This window comes from Cotesia glomerata, linkage group LG2, assembly GCF_020080835.1.
Source record: "Cotesia glomerata isolate CgM1 linkage group LG2, MPM_Cglom_v2.3, whole genome shotgun sequence".
NCBI lineage: Eukaryota > Metazoa > Arthropoda > Insecta > Hymenoptera > Braconidae > Cotesia > Cotesia glomerata.
In genome coordinates, this window is record NC_058159.1 from 24,933,049 (window position 1) to 24,958,776 (window position 25,728).

The window sequence follows — 25,728 nt, forward strand, 5'->3', positions numbered from 1 at the left end:
GCGATTACAACCAATAAATTTATACTCCAGTTAATATTCATCCGATCGTAAGCTCGGAGATTGACAATCGACCATTTTATTTTTCGTTAATTTATTAATTAAGCAAACTATTTTTCCACTCCTGTATCACAGTTTTTCACTTATTAAAAGTTTTACAAATAAAATTTGTTAGATTATGTGGTGCTTTGTTTATTTATTTTTTTTTATTGTTACGCGATAAAATTTTTATAAATCAGTTGTAATCAATCGATACAGTTCTTTCTCACTTGTTCATTAATTTAATTGCCATACTTCCATAACTTATCAAGGGTGGAGTCTTCTCATAGAAGCATCCTATAATAATAATCCAAACAGTAATTCAATTCTTACATTAATTGCTTATTTATTAATTAATTTTATCAATATTATATAAAGTGTTTTTATTATAATTTTAACTTTAATTTAAAACATTAAATAAATGAATATAAGTGGCGTTTAAAGCGCAAAAAAAAAAAAAAAAAAATTATTTTCTTATAAGTATTTTTATTTCTAGTTAAATAAAGACCGAAAGGATGGAGAGAAAAAAAATTGTTGGTATGTCCAAATGTCCAAATTAGTTATTACATCCTGTGAGAAAACAAAAGAAAATAAAGTAATGAAATAAAAAGTATAAAACAAAAATCAAATAACTGTTGATTTATCAATGAACTATTCAATGATTATAACAATAAAAATGAGTTTTTACCTCGGGAGGCTGCACATTTCACATGAACCCAGCTCAGCAGGATTCAAAAAGGTGCAGTGAGGGCATGTCCAAAGCGACTGAGTGGACGTAGCAGTGACACTGGAACTGGTACCAACTCCGATTCCAATCCCAGCACCGGCAGACGAGCTTCCGTCGTCGCCAAACGAGACTGACTGAGAATTCATAGGAGGAGACGCCGTTGTGGCGGAAATCAGTTGCTCCACAGTGGCCCAGTGCTCGCTTCGGGCCCACTCGAGAGCTTTTTGTCTGTCGTTCTGTCTGATGGCCTCCAGTAGAGGTGACATGTAATCCTTCATCGGCAACATGTCCATTGTCATGATGAAAAGGAGTAAATGAAAGTCTGAGATCGCTTCAAAAAATTGATCGGGACCAAATTGCTGCATGTACGTACATAGAGAAGTGAATTCTTGAATTTGTCCATCGACCAATCTACGAAATTGATAAATTAATCAATAAACATAATATAATTAAGTTCAATTCAATGACAGAAATTAAAAAATAATCGAATGTTATTATATAATACATGAAGATGAAATTAGCAGACATTTGACATTTAAAATTTTTTTTGTTAAAAAATTATTACTATAAAAAAAAATCTACATGTAAATTTAAAATAGAAATTAATTTAGCAGATATTTAATAATTTTAAAAATTTTTTTAATAAATAAATTACTGGATAAAAAATTGACATTTAGAAAATTTAATAAATTAAAAATGCAATTTTAAAAAAAAAATTTTTTTGTTAAATAAAATTAAAAAATGTCAAGTGACAGCTAATTTTAATATCATGAATTTGAAAAATTATTTTTAAAAAGGAATTCTTTCTAAATATTTTTTTAGTTGTAATTTAATTAATGAAAAATTTTCAAATATTTGCTAATTACAATGTCACCATTGTCTATACCTGTTCTCGACCGGGAAAGGTGTGACATTATCACTTGCAAAAAATGTAAACTGAGGTGTCAGTGGAGTAGAAGCAGGAACATCAACCAATAAGTACTCGACAGGCAAAGGTCTCGCCAATCTAGACACCTCATTTCCATACGAATCTTTTCCCTGCAATAAAACAAAAGTAATTAATAAAATAACAATAATTAGCAATAACGATTTTTAAACAAAGATTATGCGCATGTCCCCCCTGCAACTGCTCTGGATTTCTGGGCGAGAAATCAAACTTGCCGCCTACTCGAAATATCTGTCGATTATCGACTTTTTGTGCCGGGTACCCCGCTTCGTTTTCTCGCGTGACAGTCGTAACTGTCCGGTTTAACCAGTAATAACAAATTTAAATAGCTAATTGCTAATGTTTTTGTTATGTCTACCATTGTGTCCAGATGGGTTAAAAAATTATAAATCCTAGTGAATATTTCAGACATTGTCATGTGAATATTTGAAATATAAAATAAAATAAAAAATGTCACGTAGATATTTGGTTGAGGGTTAAGTCGGTTTAGTTCGGGCGTAGATTTCCTGTCACGGAAATGGCGGCAAAGACAAAGGGTACCTTGATGATAAGGGGAAAGGGGTGAAGATAAACCCGAGGCGAGTAGAGGAAGGAGTTTGAGTTTGGCGGTACGTTACGGGGAATAGTCGGCAAGAGGAAAGGGGCAAGAGGCGAGTATAGACGAACGTCCAACTACTCAGTAGCGACCTAGCGACACTGCGCCCTCACTCTTTCTGGTGGTAAATAGTGGTGTCGGTGGAAATACACATATCCAATAACAGAAAAGCAGAACATACAGATGGATGGTAGCTGGGAGCTAGACTCGGGTACTGGTATCTCATACGTCACACATGTGTGTCCCAGTGTCAGTGTGAGTGTGTCGGTCGAGTGAGTAGTGTGTGATGTTGGACGGTCGGCCGTGGTCGTCGTTCGGTTCCTCGCCGCCATGCCAGTGGTTAGTGTAGTGAACCAAACGTCATGATGTGGCAATCAAATCACTAGTTGAAATAATATAAAAGGTGTCTGGTCTTAAATGAGGCACCTTGTTACCGGCGAGTTACATTATGCTGCTGTCCACATAACCGTTCGATAACGTCGCCTCGAGTTCACCGAGTGATTTAATATTTAAACGTCCAAGTCCGACCCGCGATACCGATAGCAAGCAAACACACTACACCGCTGAGGAACGACCAGAGTGCCAGCGGCAGAGTCGCGCGCGCGACCGAGAACACACAGAGGGGGGGAAAGACGAGGGAAATTTTATCCAACATTATATTTAATATAATAAATAATAAATAATAAATACATTTACTATTTATTATTTACAATAAATACACATATATTTATTTACATAATACTATTTTAAATAACAATAATAATAATATATATACCTATATAAATATATATTTTGTTACTCGTATAGTACTGAGTAAGTAGAGTGGTGATTATAAAGATGCCGCGCAAAACATCAACCTTTTAGCTTCCATGCCTCGACAAGTTTATATCTAACATATTACATGCATATATTGTGTATATTATAAGACTCGGGTGTGGAAGATATTGTCCTGGAGGTCTATCATCATTCAGCCACTAAATCCTGGGAAGTTAAGATTGAGCTAATACGTGATAGCGAGTCCTCCTTCCTGGTGGACACACCATTCAACACGGTATGATTTTCATTGATTTTATTTTTCATGTTTATTACTAGAGGTAGTGTTGGTGTTGTTATTATTTGTTATTTATTATTATTATTATTATTATTATTGTAGTTTTAGTATTAGTTGTTTTAAAGTTTGGATAATAATAATAATAATTAATATAACTGTTATTTTTTTATTCAGGAATTGTAAAGGTGATTTAGTTGAATTATTGTATTTTGTCTATATAATAATTTAATGTAAACGCGGCAATTTATTGAGTGATGCTCGACCACAAGTTGATACGAAACGTGGCCGGCCTCGACAGTGTAGATGTGGGTGTGTTAAGTACATACTGACTCAATATATGTATGGGTGAATGATATTTTTTGCGTTTAATAAAAAAAGAAAAAAAAATCATTCCAAGCTGTTTGATTGTCGTCACAGCGATGTAACAGTTGAGTGGTTAAGTTATTAAATCTACAGCAACTGGATTATGGATCACGTGCCCGATTATTACGAAAATTTAGTAGACCGCCAGAAGAATAACAGCAGGCAATTAAATGAATAGATAGATACAACATACAGCGTAATGAGAATGATAAATATGTATTTGCGTAGTTGCGTATGTGCAGTCGGTGGCTCTAGCTCTCTCTCTCTCTCTCTCTTTTGGTCATTAGTTCTCTCTCAATTCAGTGTGTTGTATCAACCGACCTACCAACCGCCCCCTTTTCTCGCTCGAACGTACGAGCTTCCGTACTCTTTTGGCGGGAGTTTCAGCGCACGCGTGTTTATAAATTTAACTTTGTACTTTAATAACTCAAGTGTTGTTACTTGTTTTATTTTTATTTGCCCTTTTGTTGTTAATATTTTTTCTACCTAATAATAAAGATTTATTTTTGTTTGCGTAGATGCTCGACCCAAGTGTGCTGACCGACCTGGAGGAATTGACGTTATGTGGATTTTGCAAACAAAAGTACAACGACGCAGAACTTTGTCCAAAGTATTTGAGTTGCAAGCACTATTTTTGCTTGAGATGCATCGAGAGTAACTTAATGAAAGGTCGGGAGTTGTTTTGCGCGCACTGCTGGAAGAGAACAGATCTTGGTGATCAAGGACCAGACGCTTTGCCGACCAATTCTCCTTTACTTGCCCTAGCCAATAACTTTACCTACCTCAAAATTACCAGTAACAATACGTCTTGCAAACAAAATGATAAAGAACGAAAGGTATTATTTATTTTTCATCATTCTAATAGATAAAATAGTGATGATAGTTATAATATCGACATAGATGTAGTTGAAAGTTGAGAAAGCACATGACAAATGAGAAGCCTTACTAGAATTATAGCAATAATGGGATTATTATTCAAGGCTATCAGTTGTGTATCATAGATTTAGATTAAAAAACGATTTATTGTTACAGAGTGAAAATTGTCACACTCATGGGATGCCCCTCACTTTGTGGTGCTCTTCTTGCTGTATATTACTATGTCGAGCCTGTGCTACACCTCATGAACACCCTGGTCACCAAATAAAAACGCAAACAGATGCCAAAGAACAGCTTATATCCGACGTATGTTCATTTATTTACATAAAACTGAAGACTTATTTATATTGATGAATTATATTAATTGTTTTTTTTTTTTTTTTTTTTTTTTATTGTATGTTTGTCTAGGTCCAACATGAACTAGTTACAATGGGAAAACTGTCGTCAGAAATTCAAAGAATGGCGATGCAACAGAGAGAATTTTTAATAAAAGTTCTCGAAGCCTGTGTAACTCTCAAGACACACGTGGAGACTGACTTACAGAATGGATGGACACATTTTCCAGAAATATCTGACGCACGTGAAACACTTGGCAAAGCTAAAGCTAGTCTTCAGGTGAGTGATAGCCCGAATGATGTTTACAGTCTTCATTCCCACTTAGTTATGGAAAAACAGAGGCTACAATCAAAGTATCAAGAAATGATGCTGCAATGCCAGTTGGACGATCTGATTGGTAACTCCGGGGTAATATTTGACTTTGGTTTGCTTAAACAAGCGCTCGCTAGTATTCATTCTGGCGAACCTATTTTATTACAACCGGCTGGAAATGGCAGAGTGCATAATCACATAGCCGCAGCTCAAAATCCCATTCTCTTCCTCGCAAACTATTGCATGTCTCAGCTGTATTCGCGCCACGTTGTCAGCAAACAGCACATGCAAAACGGTACCATCGATTACCACACGAACATGATACAAACTCCAGCCCCGCCGGGATCTATTCACATTCATCCTGTTCAATTGGCACCGCAGGGTCAACCAATAGCCCAAACCCAATTGCTTATTCCTCCCGGATCTCCGTCAGTTAAACCAATACAAACAGTTCCGCCAAATTCAATTCTGCAACCACAGCCGAATGCTTTTATGCAAGATAATGGTTCCAGCGGTAGTGGAGTTGGGAGTTTATCTGTTCACTCGCCGACAAGCAACAGCAGCATCACTGTTACTCTACGTGGACCTTCTGCAAATCCCTATCCGATGTATTATTTCAACATCGAGGTAAACGGGTCACCTCACGGGCGTATTGTTATCGAAGTAAGACCTGATGTAGCTCCGAAGATGGCCAAAAATTTTAGCGTTCTAGCTACTGGAGAAATCGGTGTCGGTTACAAAGGATGCTCGATATTTCAATGCTGGGAAGGTGAATCTGTCATCACCGGGGACTTTGAATTGAACAATGGACGTGGAGGCCGTAGTATTTATGAAGATGGTTATTTTATGCCTGACGATACCAAGTTCCCAGCAGTACGGGGCGCAGTCGGTATGCGTCGTACACAAAAACGCCATGATAATCTCGGTATGGTCGGCTCCCAATTCCGAATTATTTTGCAAGAAATGCGTGGCTTTACCGGTATATTTGGACATGTTGTCGAGGGGTTGGAACTTGTCGAAAAAATATCTACCTACGGCGATCAAACCGGTAAGCCAACGAAGACGATAATTATTACAAAATGTGGTAAATTGTAACGCACGAACGACGCAATTAAGTGTGATAACGACAAATGCAATTTCGACGATCTCTATGCGCTTTCATCGTTCAAAATGATTAGAGGATAACTATTATTTTATGTTGTGCGAAGAAAACTAATCTATTAATATTATTACTATAATTATCATGAATCATGGGAAATTATTATTAATATTATAATTATAACTATTATTATTACTATTATGATTATTATAAATATGAAATGTGACCATCGTTATACGTAGGTTGCACCTGTTGCGTTTTACGGTGCACCGTTAAGTTTACTGTCTTGATTTATTATTATTATTATTATTATTATTATTATTATTATTATTATTATTATTATTATTATTATTATTATTATATCAACTATACAAAGTAGAGATTTAAAAAGATGTTGAATCTATTTTTAAAGAGCGAGTAATACAAAAAAAATAATGATGTTGATACTGATAAATAGAACCGTATTTTGCTATGTATGATGAGTAGTAGTGGGGAAAAAAAGTTGTAGAGATAAAAAGATAGTTTAAAAGGGCATCAACATTACTTGATGCTGTTTCTACAATAGAGACGATGGTTCCACACATACGTACCTCATATCGATCGTAAAATCGATACTAAAAAACTTCTAGCTATATTTAATGATAAAAAATGTTTATTTTGAACAAGGCATGTCGTTTGTAATCATTATTAATTTTCTTTTCTTATATTAATTGATAAAAATATATATTATATTATAAATAATGACTACCGACACGAAACTATAGATTTTTTAAAGAGAAAAATGAACGCGATCATGCAGATCTTAGTTTTGACGATATATTTAGCGAGTAATGTATATGATTATTATTATTATAATTATTGAATTAAGTTTAAACAAATAAATATTAAAAATGTCGAATGTTGGAGTTTACACATATAAATGATATATATTATATATTAATAGATATATTATATCTATATAAATGTATATGAAAATATATTTTTAGTCAAAGATTTGTGTGTTATTGTTTGACGTATGGCAAATTATAAAGATTGCTATTGATTGCGTACAAAAATAAATAGAGCTGAGAAAAATGTATGTGTGATTGTCGATTTTTTGCGATTGTAATTGTTGTGTTTTTAAGAGAGAAAAAAAAATAAAGTGCTGGTTTAAAACAATAAAATTAGGTAGACAACAATGTCTTCCTTCTTTTCGATCGTTAACGACGAGAATGGGGAATTTGGATTCGTAACGTTTATTATTGTAATTAATAATAATTATTATACTTAGATCTTAATTGTGTGAATATTAACTACGGGGCCTAACTACAGCGTAGAACGCTAAGGCGTCCTCGTACCTTCCAATCGATGATTAAAGTAAAATGAGTGAAAAAAAAAATATTAAAAAATACAAAAAAAAAAAATGAAAATATAAATATAAATGAAATAAATATATTAACTGATTAATCATTCCTTAACAGTGTATATCAAAAGTAAAAATAAAAATACTACGATAATGCGTTAGAATAATAATAATAAAAATAATAAAAAATATTAAAGAAATAAAATGCTCGTGTAACATCTTCGTTAGTCCAATTGTTATATATTATAAAATTGTATAAACTATCACTCCCACGTGGGAAGATTGATAAGTACGACGATGCTATTTAAATGGCATTGAAAGAGTTAGATAATAATAATAATATTATTAATAATAATTAAAGAAAATAATATGTGGACGCACTATATATACAAAAAACAAAACTCTTCTTATTATTATTGTATATGTACACAGAGAGATACTATTGCACGCCATATTGAGTCGTGAATGCCTTTCTCGAAGTGAACCTCATTCGATGTTAAACTTAAAAGTTTTAAAACTTGTTAATTAAATGATAAATGTGTATTGTAAAACATGGCTAAAAAATAATAAAATAATAATTACTATGAATTATTAAAGCGTACGCCGGTGTGTGAATTTTATCGCGATGAGTGGCGAATACGTATTTAGAATAGTATCATCGTATTAAGGATATAAATTATATTACACTATTAAAAATAAATGAATAAAAATGTATATTACTATAAATCTTGGAATGTGCAAAACTAAATAAAAATCACGACGAATTAAACGAAAAAATTTAAGTATATTTTCTGAGCTCCGATGTAGCCCACGTGTCCGCGCTATGAATCTAAATAAATGAATAAATAAATAAAACAAATATATCCACGGTTAAGGCTTGTCCTACCTGTAAATAGACATATATTTTTATGAATGCGACAAGGCAGATACGCGTAGATTGTAATAACGACTTCGACGACCGTCAGTTTAGTTTTCACCCTCGCAAATCGATTTAAAATAATAAATAAAAATGAAATGAAATAAAAACCATCTATCTACACGAAATTTGTAAGCTAAATTTTTACTATTTTTCTTTTCTGCCTTTTGTTAATTACATTATGTTATGTTTAATATCTTCAATTTCCAATACTAATTATTTATTATTATTATTCTTATTATTATTATTACTATTATCATTGATAATTATAATTACTATTAGTTGATAAAAATAAAGTTATGACAGTTGTTTTAGTAAACCGGCCTACGGTATTATTTATCTACGCATGAGATAACATGTCACTTTACCAAATGTACTTGATGAAAAAAAAACAATCTATCATGTTTGGTTCATAAATTATTCTATTTCGTTCAAACATTTGATGTTTTTATTATTAAACCCAAAACTTTTCTTATACATATCCTTAAACTCCTTAACTGCTAGATAAAAAATGAAAAAAAAAAAAAGTTTTGTCAAAAAAAATCTTACCTTGTAGTAGACATCTGGAACGTACTGCTTGTCGGACGATTCACGAACATACCCAAGTTCTGGAGCATCTTTGGTGGGTACTAGACAATTATCACGCACTAGTGCCATACACTGATTCGAGACTTGATAACCTTCCATGTGAACTTGGTTTTTATCGTCTCCTGTTTAAATAATAAATTATCGAACATTATATTATGTAATTAAAATTTACTCTAAACACAATGATAAACCTACCTGTAACACAGACTGTGGCAAATTTAGAACCAAAAATTCCACTGGGTGAAAAACGACATGGATTTGGATGTTGGTTTTGATAGTGACCAGCCATAATACATTCTTGAGCAGAAAGGAAATGACTTTCGATGTTTCGGACATGTTTCACCTATATTATAAAATAACAAAAAAATTAATCTAATCTTTTAAATATTAGTTAATTTTTTAAAAATACTTACAGTTCCTTTTTTTATGTCGTCAGCAATTAAATCAGTAAAAATCCAACCAACTCTTCTTAAATTAAGTTTTTGAGCTAATTCTTGGACTAATGGTTCTCTTTCATCGGGTAAAAGATTTATTGAGTCTCTTGTACTTTCCTAGATAATAAATCAAATTATTTTGAATAAATAAAAAATGGAATTGATAGTAAATTTATTTTTAAAAAAGTATCTACCTGAGGAGGCTCATAAATTGCAGAAACAACAGCTCGTATTCCAAGAGGAACGTCTGCATGAATTTCATATCTACCGTACAGATAACCCAAGCGTTGATGACCTGTGCTTCGCCAGTAATTAAGAAAGCGCTCGACTAAACTCGCGTTTTCAAAAACAACATTATCGATGTGTCGATAAGGCTGCCGATTTAGTGTTATTGCGTTTGGTTGACATTTACTGCAAATACCACGTGGCCACGGTGGATGATCTTTACATCCTCTCTTTATACGACAACTGATGTCTTCTAATTGTAAAAATTTACCTCTAAAAATAAAAAAATAAATTTCTTTAGTAAAAGCAATCAATCATTTTTATAATTATACTCTAATTATTATAGTTATATTATTTTATAGTCTCTTAGAAACAGGAAAACCTCTATATTTGCGAGAATTATTCATTGAAGATATTGATAGTCGAAGGTCACAAAGAATAGCTAGTAAAAAAAAATAATATTATTTTTAAAATACCAAATTATGTAACAACTCCTTATGAAAATTCATTTGTAGTATCATCTATTTGACTTTGGCAAGAATTACCACAAGAAATAATTCAATCAAGCAGTATCGAGGTTTTGAAAAATCAAATTTATGATTACTTGTTAAATCTAGACTTTAAATAAAAATCGATTAAGTTAAATCTGATGTAAAAACTTATTATGATCTCTTTCTTTAACTTTTAATTTATAAGTTAATTTTAAGAAAAGATATTATTAAGAAACAATTATAATATTAAAATGTACACACAATAAAACAATAAAATTATGTAAGTTGCCATACGGCCTGTGCCTTGGCATATGTTAATAAAGAATAATAATAATAATTGAAATTACCTATCTACTCCGGCAGTGAGTTTTCTAAGATAAGAGTGAAATGATAAATGTTTGACATTCTGTTCTTTCAAATAATTTTCATCGAATGGTTCCAGTGATGAGCAGTGGACACAACAACCATTAGCTCCGTGCTTGCATCTGTGATTGTTAAAATATAATCATTAATAATTGTAAAAATTTTAACGTGTTATATGATTTATAAAAAATTACAATTTCTCGTCGCGTTTACGTTGGATTTTTCCATCCATTTTCCACAGTTGCTCGTCCACATCATCGATCTCGGTAGTGGTTACAGGTCTTACAGTTACGGGAATTGAAGCTGCTGACGTCGATGTAGAAGGTAAACCTTTACTCGTGCTCGGCGTTACATCCATAGGAACTGGATCTATGATAATTAAATTTTTGTTATAAATTAAGATATTTAAATAAGTAAAAAATAAAAAATACATACTCGAATCTGCGGTACTAGTTGTGGGAGTATTCCAAAGAAGAGTACCGTTAACTGGTGCAAGATAAAGCATGTCACCATGGCCGAGTCCACACGCTGAGACTGACTTACTTTTGTTGGATATAAGCTCATCTTTGTGATTCCTTTGTTTGAATAAACTGAATCCAAAGCTGTTCAATTGAAATTCTTCATAAACCTGCCCACAAATATTTATTATTATCAAAATTATTTAAATAAATAAAAAAAAATTTACCAGCTATATTAGTTTAAAAAATTTACCTTTTCAAAGAGACTACAAACAGTGTCTGTAGGGTCAATATTAATTCTTTTTGTTCCTTCGGGTGACTGAACTCGCAGCGTCTAAAATTAGAATTGGATTAAAAAATTTATATTTATTGACAATAAAGTCATAAAAATACGGATTCTAGATAAACAATATCAAATATACAACTAGTTGATACAATATAGATCATAGCAACCGTCTACTCAAAAACTGACGCGTGTATTGCAGTAAACATTCTCGAAATTTATTTAAAATCCAAAGCTTATACCTAAAATTATCCACCAATAAAAATAACCTTGTAAATTTAACGAAGTAATAAATAATTAAAGCTATGATAAAATAATAATAATATAAGGTAATAATTAATAAAAAAATCTTACAATTTGTTTCAATGATTTTGACATTTCGCCGGTGACTATGATGCATCAGCTGTTCTTTATTTCAGTGTGTTAAACCCGCTTGTCTGGGTATCCGCAAATCTCCAGTGCGCTGTTTTCAACGCCGTTATTCTTATCGAGAATAGAGTGCGCCTTAACACTTGTATCACTCGTTATGTTGTTATATATATGTAGGTGTATACCTACATGCACATAATATAAAATATATAATATATAAGTATATTAAATAAGTATATAAAATGAGTGTTGTGTTTTAGATGAAAAATTTCTGCCGAGTCAACTTGCTGGTGGGCAACCTAACCTCAATGGACTTACGTGTAGACGAATCGATTCTTGGCAAATAAATATCAGGATATCGTAATCAATCTTTATATATATATATACCAAATACACACTTTTTTAACCCGTGTATTTTTTGTTAATTATTTTTGCAGCACAAAATTACAAGTATAATTTAATAAAAATAAATAATAAATTAATGAAAATCACTGTGATGTTTGCACCGACACAATATTTAAAGAGAACTAAATATTTAAAGGGACTTTATATATACTCTAAATATTAAAAATATTAACATACCATCATGTGCATCAGGACACGAGACACAAATAAATAGTCAGGAGGACCTCTTTGTTGTGGTAGTAGTCACGTTGTCTTTGTCTCTACAAGTTAATTCTTCGTCTGTTTCATTACCAACACCATCGAACGAGTAAACGTTACACTACTTTAAAGGTATGTACGTGCGTATATCAACTTCTTGAATATCAAGAATGAGTAAGCGTTATAACTTATAATATAACAATAACGAGTAGTTGTATTCGTCTATACGCTCTACAGTGCGTTCGAATAGGTAAAAATTGATATTATATATTTTTAATTATATTAATTTAATTTTTATTTTACTAGACAGTTCGAGTAGCAGTGTATGCGCGCGTGAGCTTTATTTTATTTAAGTGAAGCAACTTTATAATGAGTAATGAGTATCAAGCAAGGCTATATAGCAGCATGCGTCGATATGTATATCTACACTTCACAGGGTCATTTACCAACTGCCTTCTACAGTTAAATATATAAATATATATATATATATATATATATATATATATATATATATATATATATATATATATATATTTCTTCTGAATAATATGCTTATCATAAAACAAATGAATGAGTTATATTGATATTCGACAAATAATTCTTCTTCCTGATGAAGGTGATGAGGACGGCGGTAAAATACTTTACGTGATTTATGTCTACTCTGATAAACTATCTGAGCTGTTAAATATATATATCAAAGCTTTGGTCTTTCGCGTATCGTGATTGACATTAATTTTTCAGCACGTTGCTGCATTGGCTTGCGCAGTTTCAAAATTGCGCAGTAAAATAAAATAACAAAAGTTGGCGGCTTTTGATTTTATTCAAACCTACATACTTTTGTATATGTTCTGCGTAAAATTAAAACTTTCTATTAACGGTAATGAGAACACTCTTAAAGTTCCTGGATGACCTCCTTTTTACTACTTTTTACTTACTTTTGCAAATTCAAACTCTACTGACAATCCCAACTTTACTTAGGGGTTTCTTCTTGCCAAGAATTATAACCGCTCTCTCTTTCTATTTATCAGTTTCTTCGTCTTTATCCATTACTTCTTCTCTTCTTCTTTCTCTTCCTCTTATTTTCGGTGGCCCTCAGCACGAGAGTTCTGATGCGCGTTTTAAATTTTCGTGGAGGATGCATTTGGTAGCCAGTAGTCATCTAGCTTAGAGGTGACTCCTCTTTATTATTCTGCTGCTTTTTCCAAATTATCACTCATCATCTTCAGATTTATAAATTTTATATGTAAGTACTTATTAACTATCACTCATACTCCGTTTGAAAAATAAATAATTACTAATTTATACTTCAAGCGTCAACAATTAAATCAAAATCAGCTGATTGATTGACGCTGATAAAATCACTCACTGCTAATTAAATGACGTTGATCCAAGATTCACCAGCTTATTTGCTTGTTGCTTGTATTTACTTGTTGTTCTTTATTTCGATTGGTACGTGCAGCGACTGCTCGAGTCAGTGTCCGAATATTTTAATATTTCTATTCTTATCTACCGGTTGTTCGTTTGTTCTTTGTGATCTATTATTTAGTCTACACCCCTAAGAGCTTAAGAGTGATTATTATCTTTAATTATCAATCATAATGTTGAGATACATATGGAGTTTACCTCCGATTGCTGTGAGTACTCATTCTTCTCACCAACTCGCAGTTCAGTGGATTCAAAAAATTTATTATTATCAAATATCTTTTTATAATTAATAAGTATACATTGTTGTTATAAATAAATTAATGAGAAATTATTATTTTCAGAGGCATAAAAATATGGATGACAATGAAGAAATGGGTACGAAAGTGGAGCTTTACGTGTATGATTTGACCAAAGGAGCTGCTACGATAATGTCTCAACTTCTTATAGGTATATTTATCAATATTAAAATATCTTGAGTATGAAGTGAAGGATAAACTTGTCGTTATTAAATATAAAAATAAATATGAAAAATTATAATAAAACTAAAGATGAATAAACTGAGAAGGTAACGTCGTGAGAGTGATACAAAAATACAATCTAAATAAAAATCACGTGCTTGCCGGTCATCGGGTACATTTTTACACCAGTATCAACAACTTTTTATTTTATACATTGACCAATCAAGTGGACTCTAAGCATCACTTGTTACGAGTAGAGCTGCCAAATCCACTTGGTTCATGATCTTACTAAGAAACTTTAAATCATCCTCTATTTTAAATTCTTTTGTCTGTTATTTTAATTTTGTATGTTTGTTAATTCTTGTGACACTGATTGCTTGTTCCAGCCAAAATATTTTGTTTGATTACATTGGTTAAATAGGAACAATTTAGAACAACAAGTGCAAGTTAAAGTAAAGAAACACAGGGAAAGAATTATTTATATGCTTTGGCATGCAGAATCGCGGAAGCGCTTAGAAAATCACACATGGAATAAAATTAAGTACTAATCCTACTTGTCTCAAGGTTCATTTTAACAAGTCGAAATAACATTTAGTTATTTATAATTGACGTATCAATTTATTTTGCTAGTTCACGAGCTTCTTCAGTACCCAGACCCTTGAAGTATTTAGTTGTTTAAAATAATTAGACAGATCCTTGTCATTTTTAGATTCCTATTGTCGGAATCTTTCAGTTTAACTGGAACTCAGATATTTGTACTCAATTAGGCTTTACAGGCCATTTCTTATAATCTATTACTGGGTACACAAACTCGCAACCATGAGGAAGCGAGTTTAGTTTTGTTATATTTAGAAATTAGGTTGACAGCTTCTAAATGATTCTTAAAGTGTTTTCTTGTTCATGTGCAGTTATAATTATTAACATTTTATTGTTTCAGGTCGACATTTGGACGGCATTTGGCATACAGCGATCGTCGCCTACGGACGTGAATATTTCTTCGGGCCATCTGGAATACAAAGTATTCGACCAGTAAGCATTTAATCAATGACTAATTATTTATTTATTTTCTCAATCTGTTAGCGGGAGAGCTATCACTTCTTTTCTTTATGATTATGATTATGACTCCTATTATGATTAAACTTGACTAAAAAATAAAAGTAGCGATGAAACCCCAGTAGCCATACGATACGATCTTGTTCTGAGACGTGGACTAAATTTGGTGCGAGCGCTTCCAAAAATAATTTTACCCAACTCGAGCTTCTCTCACGCGGCCTCTCTCTCTCACGTCCCATACGCTTCCTGGTCACAACTCCTAGCGAGCGAATCACGCCGGTAAGTTCCGCGTACCGTGTCTTATCTTTACACCCGTGTTTCTTTATTTTAAACTAAATATTCACCACTAATCCGCCATCTTTTCTGTTTAATATTTTGTGTTTTTCCAGTTATCATTAATGCTTTCAAAAATAGTTTCTTTAAAATTTCATCACTCGCTTACTAGTTACCGAAATTTATGAACTGTCAGTGAGTGTGTCAGTGCAATTTCATAAAATTTTAATTTATATGTTAGTTATTATATTTTTATTTAATTATTATTACTCAAATTGTTGAAACAAATCACAAGCGCGAGTTTATTTTTAGTTATAGTTACTGTTGCGTTAGAGTCCGCTCCAAAATTAAAAATTTTATTAATAGAAAAATATGTTTACGTGAAATAATAAAATAAACTAAAAGTTTCAAGTACAATTTTGTATTATTGATATTTTTATTTATTTATTTATTTTTTTTTAATTACAGGGAGGAACTGTTCTTGGTGAACCTCAACGAGTGGAAAAACTAGGCGATACATTTCTACCTTATTCGGTATTTCTGGAGTACATTAACGGATTGGGAACATCAAAATTCGCGTGAGTAATTGGTACTTTAATAACTTTTATTTTTGTTTATAACTTATTACTATTAATCTAATAAAAGATGATGATATTATAATATAAAATAAATTCGCTTACACATTGCTTACACATACGATGTCTTTGGCACAGGGCCGGCACATATCATCTTCTCAGACTCAACTGTAACAATTTCTCTGACGAGGTGAGCAACTTCCTGGTGGGCAGCGGTATTCCAAAATACATTCTCGACTTACCTGAAGAAATAATCAAGACGTGAGTGTCATCGCGGGAGAAAATAAAAAAATAGTAACAAGAGAGTCATACTTATTAATAGTTAAACAACTTGACACAACTTGTCTCATGCAGGCCCATAGGACAGGCACTAGCACCACTGATAGAAACCCTCGCAAACAGTGCGAGCGCCGGATTCACAGTCAGGCACAGATTCGTCGAGCCAAGGATTCAACGTGAGGTCTCACCAGAGTATCAGCTTCTTAACACTGCGATCGAGGAAGCACGGCTCAATTCAATAGCTTTGGAGGAGAGGCGAAACGTGCTGAACGAGAAGCTTGCTAAGAAGGAGCGGAAAAAGAAAAAGAAGAAGAAGGAGAAACACGATAAATCCAAAGGAAGTGGTAGTGAGAGTAACAGTACAGGACCTAGTAATTATTCTACAATGGCAGATAGTGAAGGTTAATTTATTAGTTCATAATTATTTGTATTATTAATATTATTGTAGCTTAATTGTTTTATATTAAGTTGTTAATTTTGATGTTTTAGTAGCGGAAATGCAACCAACAAATGGCGACATGGGCGCAGAAATGTTGCCCTCTGATCGAGTTCTTCAGATGGAAGCTGATGAAAGACGCGAACTTGAGGAAAGAAAACGTCAGAGAGATCCTCCAATTGTATTCAAGGAATTGACAGATCTTGCAGCTGAATTCGATGATCTTTGTCGCTTACTCGAGGGAAAGCTCAATGAAACCGAGACAACAAATCTTGATGAGTTGCGCCAGTATGCATTAGAGAATGAAGGATCTTGGGCATTGGGTGATAACTTTTTAAATTTCATCGGTCAGTTTTAGTTTTTTTTTATTATTTTTTTTTTATTTATAAAGATGAATATTTATTGTGGAAATTTAATTTAACAGGGCGAATTTTGTACGACAAATCTTTGGACACTGCAGCGAAAGTGAAGCTACTGAATATCCTTGCAATCGCTGCGTTAAAAGATGACGTGATTTTGTTATTACATCAAGATAGAAGGGAACATACGATAATGAATTATGCTTTTGACATTGACCGTCATCCAATTGAAGAGCAACTTCCGTTAGCACAATTTGTAAGTTTAATATCAAATTTTACAAGATAAAACATTACAATTTAATGTTTTTAAATTAAATTTTACCAAAAAAAATTTTATAACTGCTTGCTTTTTTATTTTTTCAGATCACTAACATGTTTGAAAATTTAAGTAGCTCAGAGTGGTTACTGTACATCTCAGAATGGCAGTACAACAATCAAGGTATCAGTAATATCAGAGTGACGACAAAGGTAGCAGTACACTCACTATTATCAGAGTCGGTAGATCTTCAAGCCTGTGGCGCGGCGATTATTCACAACCTTGCTTGCAAGGAGGTAAAAACTGTGGTCTGTATCCTTCTCGCTTTGTGTAATTGATGTTAAAAAAATATTTATTTAGTAAATGATTCAATTATTGTAACCCATTATAACGCCTGAATCCGCTGATAACCGTCACATTGACTAATTTCTTTTTAAATAGAAGTGCTGCCTTTCATAAAAAAAAAAACAATCTTAATTTAAATAAACAAGCAAACAACACATCTGAAATTAAAAAAACTATTATTGTTACCATATATTAATAATATGAATGATTAACTTTCATTATGCATTTATTTATTTAAAAAAAAAAAAAAAAAAAATAAACAAACAAATTATTTTTGTCGCTAAATGTTAAATTGCTTATCGGTGACAAGTTTAAAAGTCAATTTGTCTGTAGGGTTTGTGGATATTTTTTCAGAAAATGAACAAAAACAAAAAGCTACGGCAACTTTTACCGAAAGGCAGCAGTTCTAAGGTATTTTTATTCTCCAATCAATTATTAAATTCTTTATTAATGTTTAAATAAGGTAATTTGTTTGTTATTTTTTTTTTTAATCAGATTGTTCTAAAGATTATATTATAGATCTTTTAATTAAATATTTATTTTACTTTTATTTTGTTAACATAATACAATATTGTTACTCAAGTGTTTGTCAACATTATCAAATATTTAATGCTTATTATTATGATATTTTAAATTATTTTTTTCGTTATTTCAGGTATTTGATGATGTTGCTGTAGAATTGACAATGGCATTACTCCAGTACTTCAACGGCAACCCATCGGAGGAACACTTGTTTGCTTGCATGAAAGCCTTAGCACGCTTTACTCAAATCAGCGGTCATGAAGTACCTCAGCTCATTCAAATGATTGGCCCAGAGCCGAATAAATTTCGCGGAACATCACGAAGGATCGACGAAATGATCGACGAAGTCAATAAGAAGCTGCGTTAATTTTATTTATTCGCCTTAAATAATTGCGTGAGATATTTTTTTTCGAAGTATTTCCGTTATAATAATAATTATTATTATCACCGATTATTGATATCAAAACTCTGATAATAATTTTTATTTGTTGTCTTACATTTTTTTATACTTAATATTGATCTTTTTAGATAATTCAATTGAATAATATTTTTATTTGGGTTTATTCAGAAGTGCAATCTGCTGTCGGAAATTTTAATTGCAGAATATAGAAAAAAATGCATTTGATATCTAATTAGGTTTACTTAAATAAATTAATACTAATTTTAATAAAGCTGATTGAAAAAAAAAATCAGTAATGACAAATTATGTATACTAATGACTACTATTAAATTGTTTATAAAAGTATGTGAATAGCTGTTAAGTGATTGTCAGATATAAATATTAATTATAGTTTAAATAAATATAAATAATCTATAAATCGTTAATGATTATCATAACGTGTTCATCTTACTCGCCTATATAGGAAAGTGTTACTTTGATCCGCGAATAAGTACGTTAGATGAATAAAGTGCTAGCTGTAATACCCACACGATTAGTTGTTAAATTGTGCTAGTTCCTCTCCTCGACTTAATTCTGAACATTGAAATTGTAGTCAAGGTTTTTATTCACTCGTTTATTCTCAAATCACTTCTTATCTACTTCATCTCTTGTTTATCACGCCAGGCAAAAAATCTCATTAAACAAGATAAATAGTATGATTATGCTTAAATATATACATTTTTAATTAAAGTCTAATGAAAAAAAGGCAATATGAGTTTTGTCAGAACAATGAAGCTGATAATCAGCTAGTGCACCTCCTGTGATACTGGTGATAGATGATACTCTCGCATTAATCAAACACCTATCAGTAAGTTCAACTTTTTTTTTATTTGAGAATTATCAAATGGACGATCACTTTTACTATGCACTGAGAGAAAAAAGTTCTTTTGAAAAAAATGAGCAATGTTGTTATAAGAAATTAATTTGTTAAAAATTTTCAACAATTTTATTTTTTAGCTGAAGAAATCAAAATTTTTTTCAAAGTAATTTTTTTGTTGAAAAAAAGTTTTCTAGATTTGGGAAAAAACAAGTTTTAACGAAAATTCGCAAATTGTCTATCTCAAATTGTTTTTTTTTCTAATGAAAAAAACTATTTTTCAACAAGAAAGTTACTATAAGAAAAATTTTTATTTCTTCAGCTAAGAAATAAAACTGTAGAAAATTTTTAACAAATTAATTTCTGATTACAACATTTCTCATATTTTTCAAAAGAACTTTTTTTCTCTCAATGGATGATTAATATTTTTATTATTTTTTATAACTTTTAATGAAATTTATGTACAGTGGCTTCTAAAAATATAAACGAACGAGTATTAGATGTAGAATTGAACTGCCTGAAGCAACAATCAAAATTAAAACGTTTTATTCACCGACACATTCCTGTAACGCGATGGCTACCAAATTACTCCCGATTTTATGGTGTTTCCGATTTTATCGCTGGTATAACTTTGGGGCTGACGATGATACCACAAAGTATTGCGTACGCTGCACTTGCTGGCTTAACTCCACAGGTATTTCATTCATTTAAATATTTAAATATAATAATATTCTAAAAATAGATTACCCGGTGATATCTTGATTGAAATATTTACAGTACGGATTATACTCGTCATTTTTGGGTGGCTTTATCTATCTTATCTTCGGAACTATCAAAGAAGTGTCTATTGGTGCAACATCGCTGATGTCTCTTGTCACTGTTGAATACACGCGAGACATGCCCGTTGATTTTGTTATTCTTTTATGCTTTTTAGCAGGATGTACTGAGTTATTAATGGGACTTATGAATCTAGGTGGTATTTTTAATTCAAATTCACTGAAGTAAAAAATTTATTCTATAGATTATTTTATCATAAATAGGATTTTTGGTCGATTTTATTTCAATGTCTGTAACTAGTGGATTTACAAGCGCAACTTCGATCATCATAATTATGTCCCAATTACCCGGTCTCTTGGGTCTGAGATTCAAATGCGAAAATCTTACAGAAGGATTCAAAAAGTTGTATCAAAATTGGAGAAAAATACGGTTTAATGATTCAGTACTAGGAGTTTCGTGCATTATTTTTCTGCTAGCATTTCGAGTAAGTGAATAATTGATCAAATCCAATTAATTAATTATGCGCTCTTAGCTAAATAATAGATGTAATTTTTTCTTTAATTGCAGAAATTAAAAGACATTGATTGTTCTAAAATTAAGAGTAGAAACAAATCGTGGGGTCAATTAATACAGAAGACCTTGTGGTTCCTGTCGATATCGCGGAACGCAATAACTGTCTGTATAGCTTCTTTTATTACATACAATCATTATCAGAATGGAAGTTCAATATTTATAACATCAGGTTCTGTTACTCCTGGTCTTCCATCATTCAATCCTCCTCCTTTTTCTTCTCAAGTTGGAAATGTGACGTACAACTTTTTAGGCATGTGCTCCCATTTAGGCAGCGGAATCATCATGGTACCCTTGGTCGCTGTTTTGACAAATGTTGCTATTGCCAAAGCGTACGGTAAGTTTTTAATAAAATAATTTACCAAAAAATTAAATGGTATTAAAAGCGTATTAGGTTGGTTTTAGTACGCGATGGAACAGTAGAAGCGACCCAAGAAATGCTGACTCTAGGTGTTTGTAATATTGCTGGCTCTTTTTTTTCATCAATGCCAACTTGTGGTGCATTTACTCGAAGTGCAGTCGGAAGTGCCAGTGGTATCCAGACACCCATGGCTGGACTATATTCTGGAATAATGACTCTGCTTGCTTTGAGCTTTCTTACTCCTTATTTTAGTTTCATACCCAAAGCTTCTCTTTCTGCGGTACTTATTAGCGCAGTTGTATTTTTAATTGATCTGAAAATATTTAGAATATTATGGAATGGCAGTAGTAAGTAAAAATTAAAAAAAATCATATCTTTTTTCTTAAATTAATTGATACCTTTTACAGAAAGAGATATGATTACTGCGGGTAGTACATTTTTAATAAGTATTTTTATAAATGTTGAATCTGGTCTTTTGTTTGGCACGTTAATTAATGCGTCATTTTTACTATATTTGTCGGCAAGACCATCTATCACCATTGATAAATGCAAGGTAGTATACCAATACAAAAACAATACTTACTTTTTTTGTATTACCGATTAAATAATAATTATAAACAATCTTCAGACTGTTTATGGACTTGAATATGTCATAGTTAAACCAGAAATCGGGCTGTTTTATCCAGCAATATCATACTTGACGAATAAAATAAATCGAATTGCTCGCAAAGAAGCTAAAGGTATTTATCCCGTAGTCGTCGACTTTAATCGACTTCAGGGAATCGATTACACCGCGGCAAAAGGGATACAAGGCATACTATCTGATTTCGAGGGGAAATCTCAACCATTGATATTCTTAAATGTCAATCCAAATGTCGTAACTTCCATCATACGTCTCAGCGGCATGAAAAATTTCAATGCAGTTTGTAATGAAGACGATCTCATTGACACGCTTAAGAGTGAGTTTCTTCAATAATTTCTCTGTTATTTTTTTTTAATAAAAAATTTTAATTGCAGATTTAGAGATAACTGAAAAAATTTACAAAGCTCAAGATTCATCTTTCAAAGAATTATTGAATAAATCTAGCGATTTCACTAGTCAAAATGAAATTACGAAAGAATCAGTACTCACTGAACGAGAATCTCTATTAACAAGTTATAAACCAAGTGAATTAAAATCTACTGATTGTTGATAATTTTAATTGTTATCTCTGTAAAAAAAAAAAATAAATGTTAAATTTATTTATTTAAAAATTTTTTATTCATAATATATTACGTGCTTTTCAAACCATGATACTAAAGTTATCTGACAACTGTCAATTTTTTTAATTTTTATAACAAATCAATTGCAATAAAAAAGCCTTAACAAATTCCACTAATAATGTTTGTTTAATTTTCACATGTGGAATTTTTTTATTGAATTTTTATTCATAATAATTTCATTGTTAAAACATTCTAACAAAATTTATAATGTCAGTTAATTTTTCAGTGTCTTTTTTAAACCTACAATTTTACCTCATTGTTATTTTACTCCATATTTAGTGTATTTAGTTTTTTTATAATCACAGGAAAATAAACATTTTTTGTCTCTTTTTATTTTTTCTCTTCTTTAGATAACGCGCGCATGTCTGTGCCGGTTTTAGCGGTTATGAATTCACAATGGTGTCTTTACAGTTGAAAATATTTTACAAAATAACTATTTATTAACATTCAAATATTTAAACTAATTCCATAAATAATTACATGCATATATCGTGTATATTCTAATTGATAAACATAATAATTAAAATATGTGGTAAAGTTTCAATACATCAATAATGGCTCTCGATATTCGTCACTTATGTAAACAAAAGTAACAAATTAATTATTCATTAGATATACAATTCTATTCCAATGGATTACCTTCATTAAATTATGACAATCTTATTTCTCTGGCACGCGAAAGGATTAAAGGTAATTAGTTAATAATTAATATTGTCTGCAACAATTCCATAATTTTTATTTTTTATTTACAGTCCTCAAAATAATCACAACGGTTACGAGAGATAATCCTGGCAAAAGTGATGAATATATAAGGAGTCTTGTAATAGAAAGGTTGAAAAATATCCAAAGCTATGGTTACGCAACTTTATTAGCCAGCAAAGAACACCGAACAAGTTCTGATCAAGATATTCAGAATAGATTGATTGATCATGCATCATTTATAATGTTATCACTATCAGTAATTTCTAGTCGTCATTTTAAAGATCTCTAGCAGATTGAAGAGCAATTATGTAAACTGCGAATCTCTGCGCTAGATGATGAAGGGATCAGTGGTATTTCCAATAGTACGTTAGTCACTAATTTTGTGTTATATTTTACATAAATTTGCTAATAATAATACAGTAAAAGCTCTTAAAAGTTACCCAGGTTATCTTTCTCGCTCTTATTAGTGTTTCATGAGAAATTGAGACAGAACTACGGTAACTTTTAACAACTTTCACTGTAATTATGTATATTCTATTTTTTTAGATCGATGAGAGTGAAAAACGAGAGCTTAAACCACAGCTGATCAAATATCTACAAAATCCCGACAGTTACAATGAAATTATATTTTTTAAAGTGCGAATTACAACTGTCATATGTACGATAAATCCTCATGAAGTTTACTTTATTGAAGAAATAGCTTTTATACCTTTTTATAAGATGAAACAAGCCTTGTGTAATTAGTTTTGGAATAGTAACTATAAAAAAAAAAAAAAAAAACAAACAGTAAGTCAAATTATTAATTTAAACATAACATACCAATTTAATCAGTTTATTAATTGTTTTAATATATTTTAATTTATTTATAGATTTCTTCTTTGAATATTTAATCTTTAAAAAGCTTGGAAAATCCTTGTGAAAAATTTCAATTTTTATACAAATGAAGCAATCAGGATTAAATGACAGCGGAATAACTGTTAAAGATAATGACTACGTAATATTGAATACTAATTAATTTAATAAATAACTCGTTTTATTTATAACTAATAACTAATTTTTAATTTTTTCTAGTTATCTGAAAATACATTCTCGCCTTGTACATGAATTACAATTACTGTCATTGTTGAAGTTATTTAAAGACAAATTCACTCAGAGGATGGACGTTGAGTCATTTGAGAAAGAGTACGAGTATTACATAAAGCATGCTTATGTGATTCAAAACGTACCTACGTTAGCGGAAGGCTGCAATGACTGCCCTTTACAAATCACTCATATCACTGACATTGAAGATCTTGACGAGACTCTGTCGTAGTGGAAAATTCCAAACTCAGGTATTCAAACAAATCTTATCAGTTTAAATCATGGCATTAATTACTCTAATTTTTATGACTTAATGTAAATTTGTTTTGTAGATAAGTGTGATATCATAGAAAAGTTTAAGAATGGAAATTCTGGTGCTGCGTGTGTTCACTATTTTCATGTGGTAAATTCATTTAGAATGAAAGCAATTATTCAACATATCAATGATTTTTTTATCATAGTCGTTATGCTCAGATTTCCTGTCTATAAGAATTTCCTGATGAAGATGAACAAAGATTTTTCGATTCTTTTCGCTTTGATATATCTACTGAGATAACAGAAAATACAACATATAATTCTGAAAATCTTGAACAGGATGAAAGTGTTGGTTTTATAAATTCAGCTGAAGATAAATTAAAAGCTGATGTAGCTCCTGATGTCAAAAAAAGAAAAACCGATGTGGCTTTTTATGATTGCGAAGTAAAAATACCTGATGTGAATAAAAAAGTTGGAATAAATTCAACGAATGGAATAAAAAGAATTAGAGTAGAGTTTATGGATAGGTACTTGAGAATACGATATTTCAGTAAATATTCAAGACGAAAATTCGTCTTAAACAACTTTATCAGTTCTATTAGAACTATTATTGAAATTTACAAAAAAGCAGGAGGTAAGTTTTATAAATGCAAAAGTTTAACTGGATATTTTCAATTTCGTTTATTTTTCAGTAGAAATGTTTGGCTGAAGAATTTAATTATATCATCTCTGTTGAAAATATCAATCCAGGCTTAATAATCAATATATTAAGGCAAAATGAGTGAATATTTATGCTTAAATATTGAAAATTTATCATTGTTATTTAAGTAACAAAGTTTTATCAAAACATTTGCTAATTTGATCAATAAAATCATCATTACATTACTTCGATTGTATTACTTCGTCCAGGTATAAGATCTCCGACGACTTCTAAAAAAACTTTGAGTCTTCAGACATACTATTATTCTCATTTATATACATTTTTATTTTATTGTAAGTTTGTAATACATTGTTATTCAATTTACCAAAAAATTTAGTTTAATTATAATAAAAATGTTGAATTATTTAAA

The 25,728-nt window shown here is 31.2% G+C and overlaps 4 protein-coding genes and 1 long non-coding RNA gene across 16 annotated transcripts; 4 read left to right on the forward strand and 1 right to left on the reverse strand.

Moving 5' to 3' along the window:
- Positions 1 to 74: 74 nt before the first annotated feature.
- Positions 75 to 12,527, reverse strand: LOC123259486 (nuclear protein localization protein 4 homolog). Of its 2 annotated transcripts, none has more exons than XM_044720028.1 (13): positions 12,393 to 12,527; positions 11,796 to 11,995; positions 11,412 to 11,492; positions 11,136 to 11,328; positions 10,895 to 11,069; positions 10,685 to 10,822; positions 9,816 to 10,119; positions 9,601 to 9,738; positions 9,383 to 9,530; positions 9,149 to 9,309; positions 1,650 to 1,801; positions 725 to 1,174; positions 75 to 333 (listed from the first exon to the last, which is right to left on the reverse strand). In XM_044720028.1, exons 2-13 carry the CDS (start codon positions 11,817 to 11,819, stop codon positions 321 to 323), a joined length of 1,977 nt encoding a protein of 658 aa, XP_044575963.1. In that variant the 5' UTR covers positions 11,820 to 11,995; positions 12,393 to 12,527; the 3' UTR covers positions 75 to 320. The 2 variants fall into 2 exon arrangements, with proteins under 2 accessions (XP_044575963.1, XP_044575964.1); XM_044720029.1 differs by lacking the exon at positions 75 to 333 and adding an exon at positions 518 to 606.
- LOC123259489 lies at positions 3,025 to 8,522 on the forward strand. The gene is made up of 4 exons (XM_044720032.1): positions 3,025 to 3,355; positions 4,237 to 4,554; positions 4,751 to 4,900; positions 5,003 to 8,522. Exons 2-4 carry the CDS (start codon positions 4,237 to 4,239, stop codon positions 6,335 to 6,337), a joined length of 1,803 nt encoding a protein of 600 aa, XP_044575967.1. The 5' UTR covers positions 3,025 to 3,355; the 3' UTR covers positions 6,338 to 8,522.
- Positions 12,412 to 19,139, forward strand: LOC123259490. 8 transcript variants are annotated; one of them, XM_044720039.1, is made up of 11 exons: positions 12,412 to 12,545; positions 14,180 to 14,285; positions 15,234 to 15,325; positions 16,091 to 16,200; positions 16,336 to 16,458; positions 16,552 to 16,877; positions 16,966 to 17,259; positions 17,337 to 17,527; positions 17,635 to 17,823; positions 18,227 to 18,283; positions 18,528 to 19,139. In XM_044720039.1, exons 2-11 carry the CDS (start codon positions 14,192 to 14,194, stop codon positions 18,759 to 18,761), a joined length of 1,710 nt encoding a protein of 569 aa, XP_044575974.1. In that variant the 5' UTR covers positions 12,412 to 12,545; positions 14,180 to 14,191; the 3' UTR covers positions 18,762 to 19,139. The 8 variants fall into 8 exon arrangements, with proteins under 8 accessions (XP_044575974.1, XP_044575975.1, XP_044575969.1 ...); XM_044720040.1 differs by having other exon boundaries at positions 12,535 to 12,663; XM_044720034.1 differs by lacking the exon at positions 12,412 to 12,545 and adding an exon at positions 12,971 to 13,044.
- Positions 19,140 to 19,261: 122 nt separating this feature from the next.
- LOC123259487 (sodium-independent sulfate anion transporter-like) lies at positions 19,262 to 22,612 on the forward strand. 2 transcript variants are annotated; one of them, XM_044720030.1, is made up of 9 exons: positions 19,262 to 19,641; positions 20,118 to 20,344; positions 20,428 to 20,623; positions 20,691 to 20,911; positions 20,995 to 21,334; positions 21,403 to 21,705; positions 21,766 to 21,911; positions 21,987 to 22,317; positions 22,376 to 22,612. In XM_044720030.1, coding segments are annotated over exons 1-9 (1,941 nt in total). In that variant the 5' UTR covers positions 19,262 to 19,640; the 3' UTR covers positions 22,552 to 22,612. The 2 variants fall into 2 exon arrangements, with proteins under 2 accessions (XP_044575965.1, XP_044575966.1); XM_044720031.1 differs by lacking the exon at positions 21,403 to 21,705.
- Positions 22,613 to 22,963: 351 nt separating this feature from the next.
- Positions 22,964 to 25,543, forward strand: LOC123259407. 3 transcript variants are annotated; one of them, XR_006508232.1, is made up of 8 exons: positions 22,964 to 23,311; positions 23,374 to 23,685; positions 23,870 to 24,109; positions 24,193 to 24,317; positions 24,395 to 24,654; positions 24,736 to 24,806; positions 24,878 to 25,292; positions 25,351 to 25,543. It is a non-coding gene; the product is annotated as an uncharacterized LOC123259407 (long non-coding RNA). The 3 variants fall into 3 exon arrangements; XR_006508230.1 differs by having other exon boundaries at positions 24,736 to 25,292; XR_006508231.1 differs by having other exon boundaries at positions 24,736 to 25,292; positions 25,354 to 25,543.
- The last annotated feature ends 185 nt before the right edge of the window (positions 25,544 to 25,728 follow it).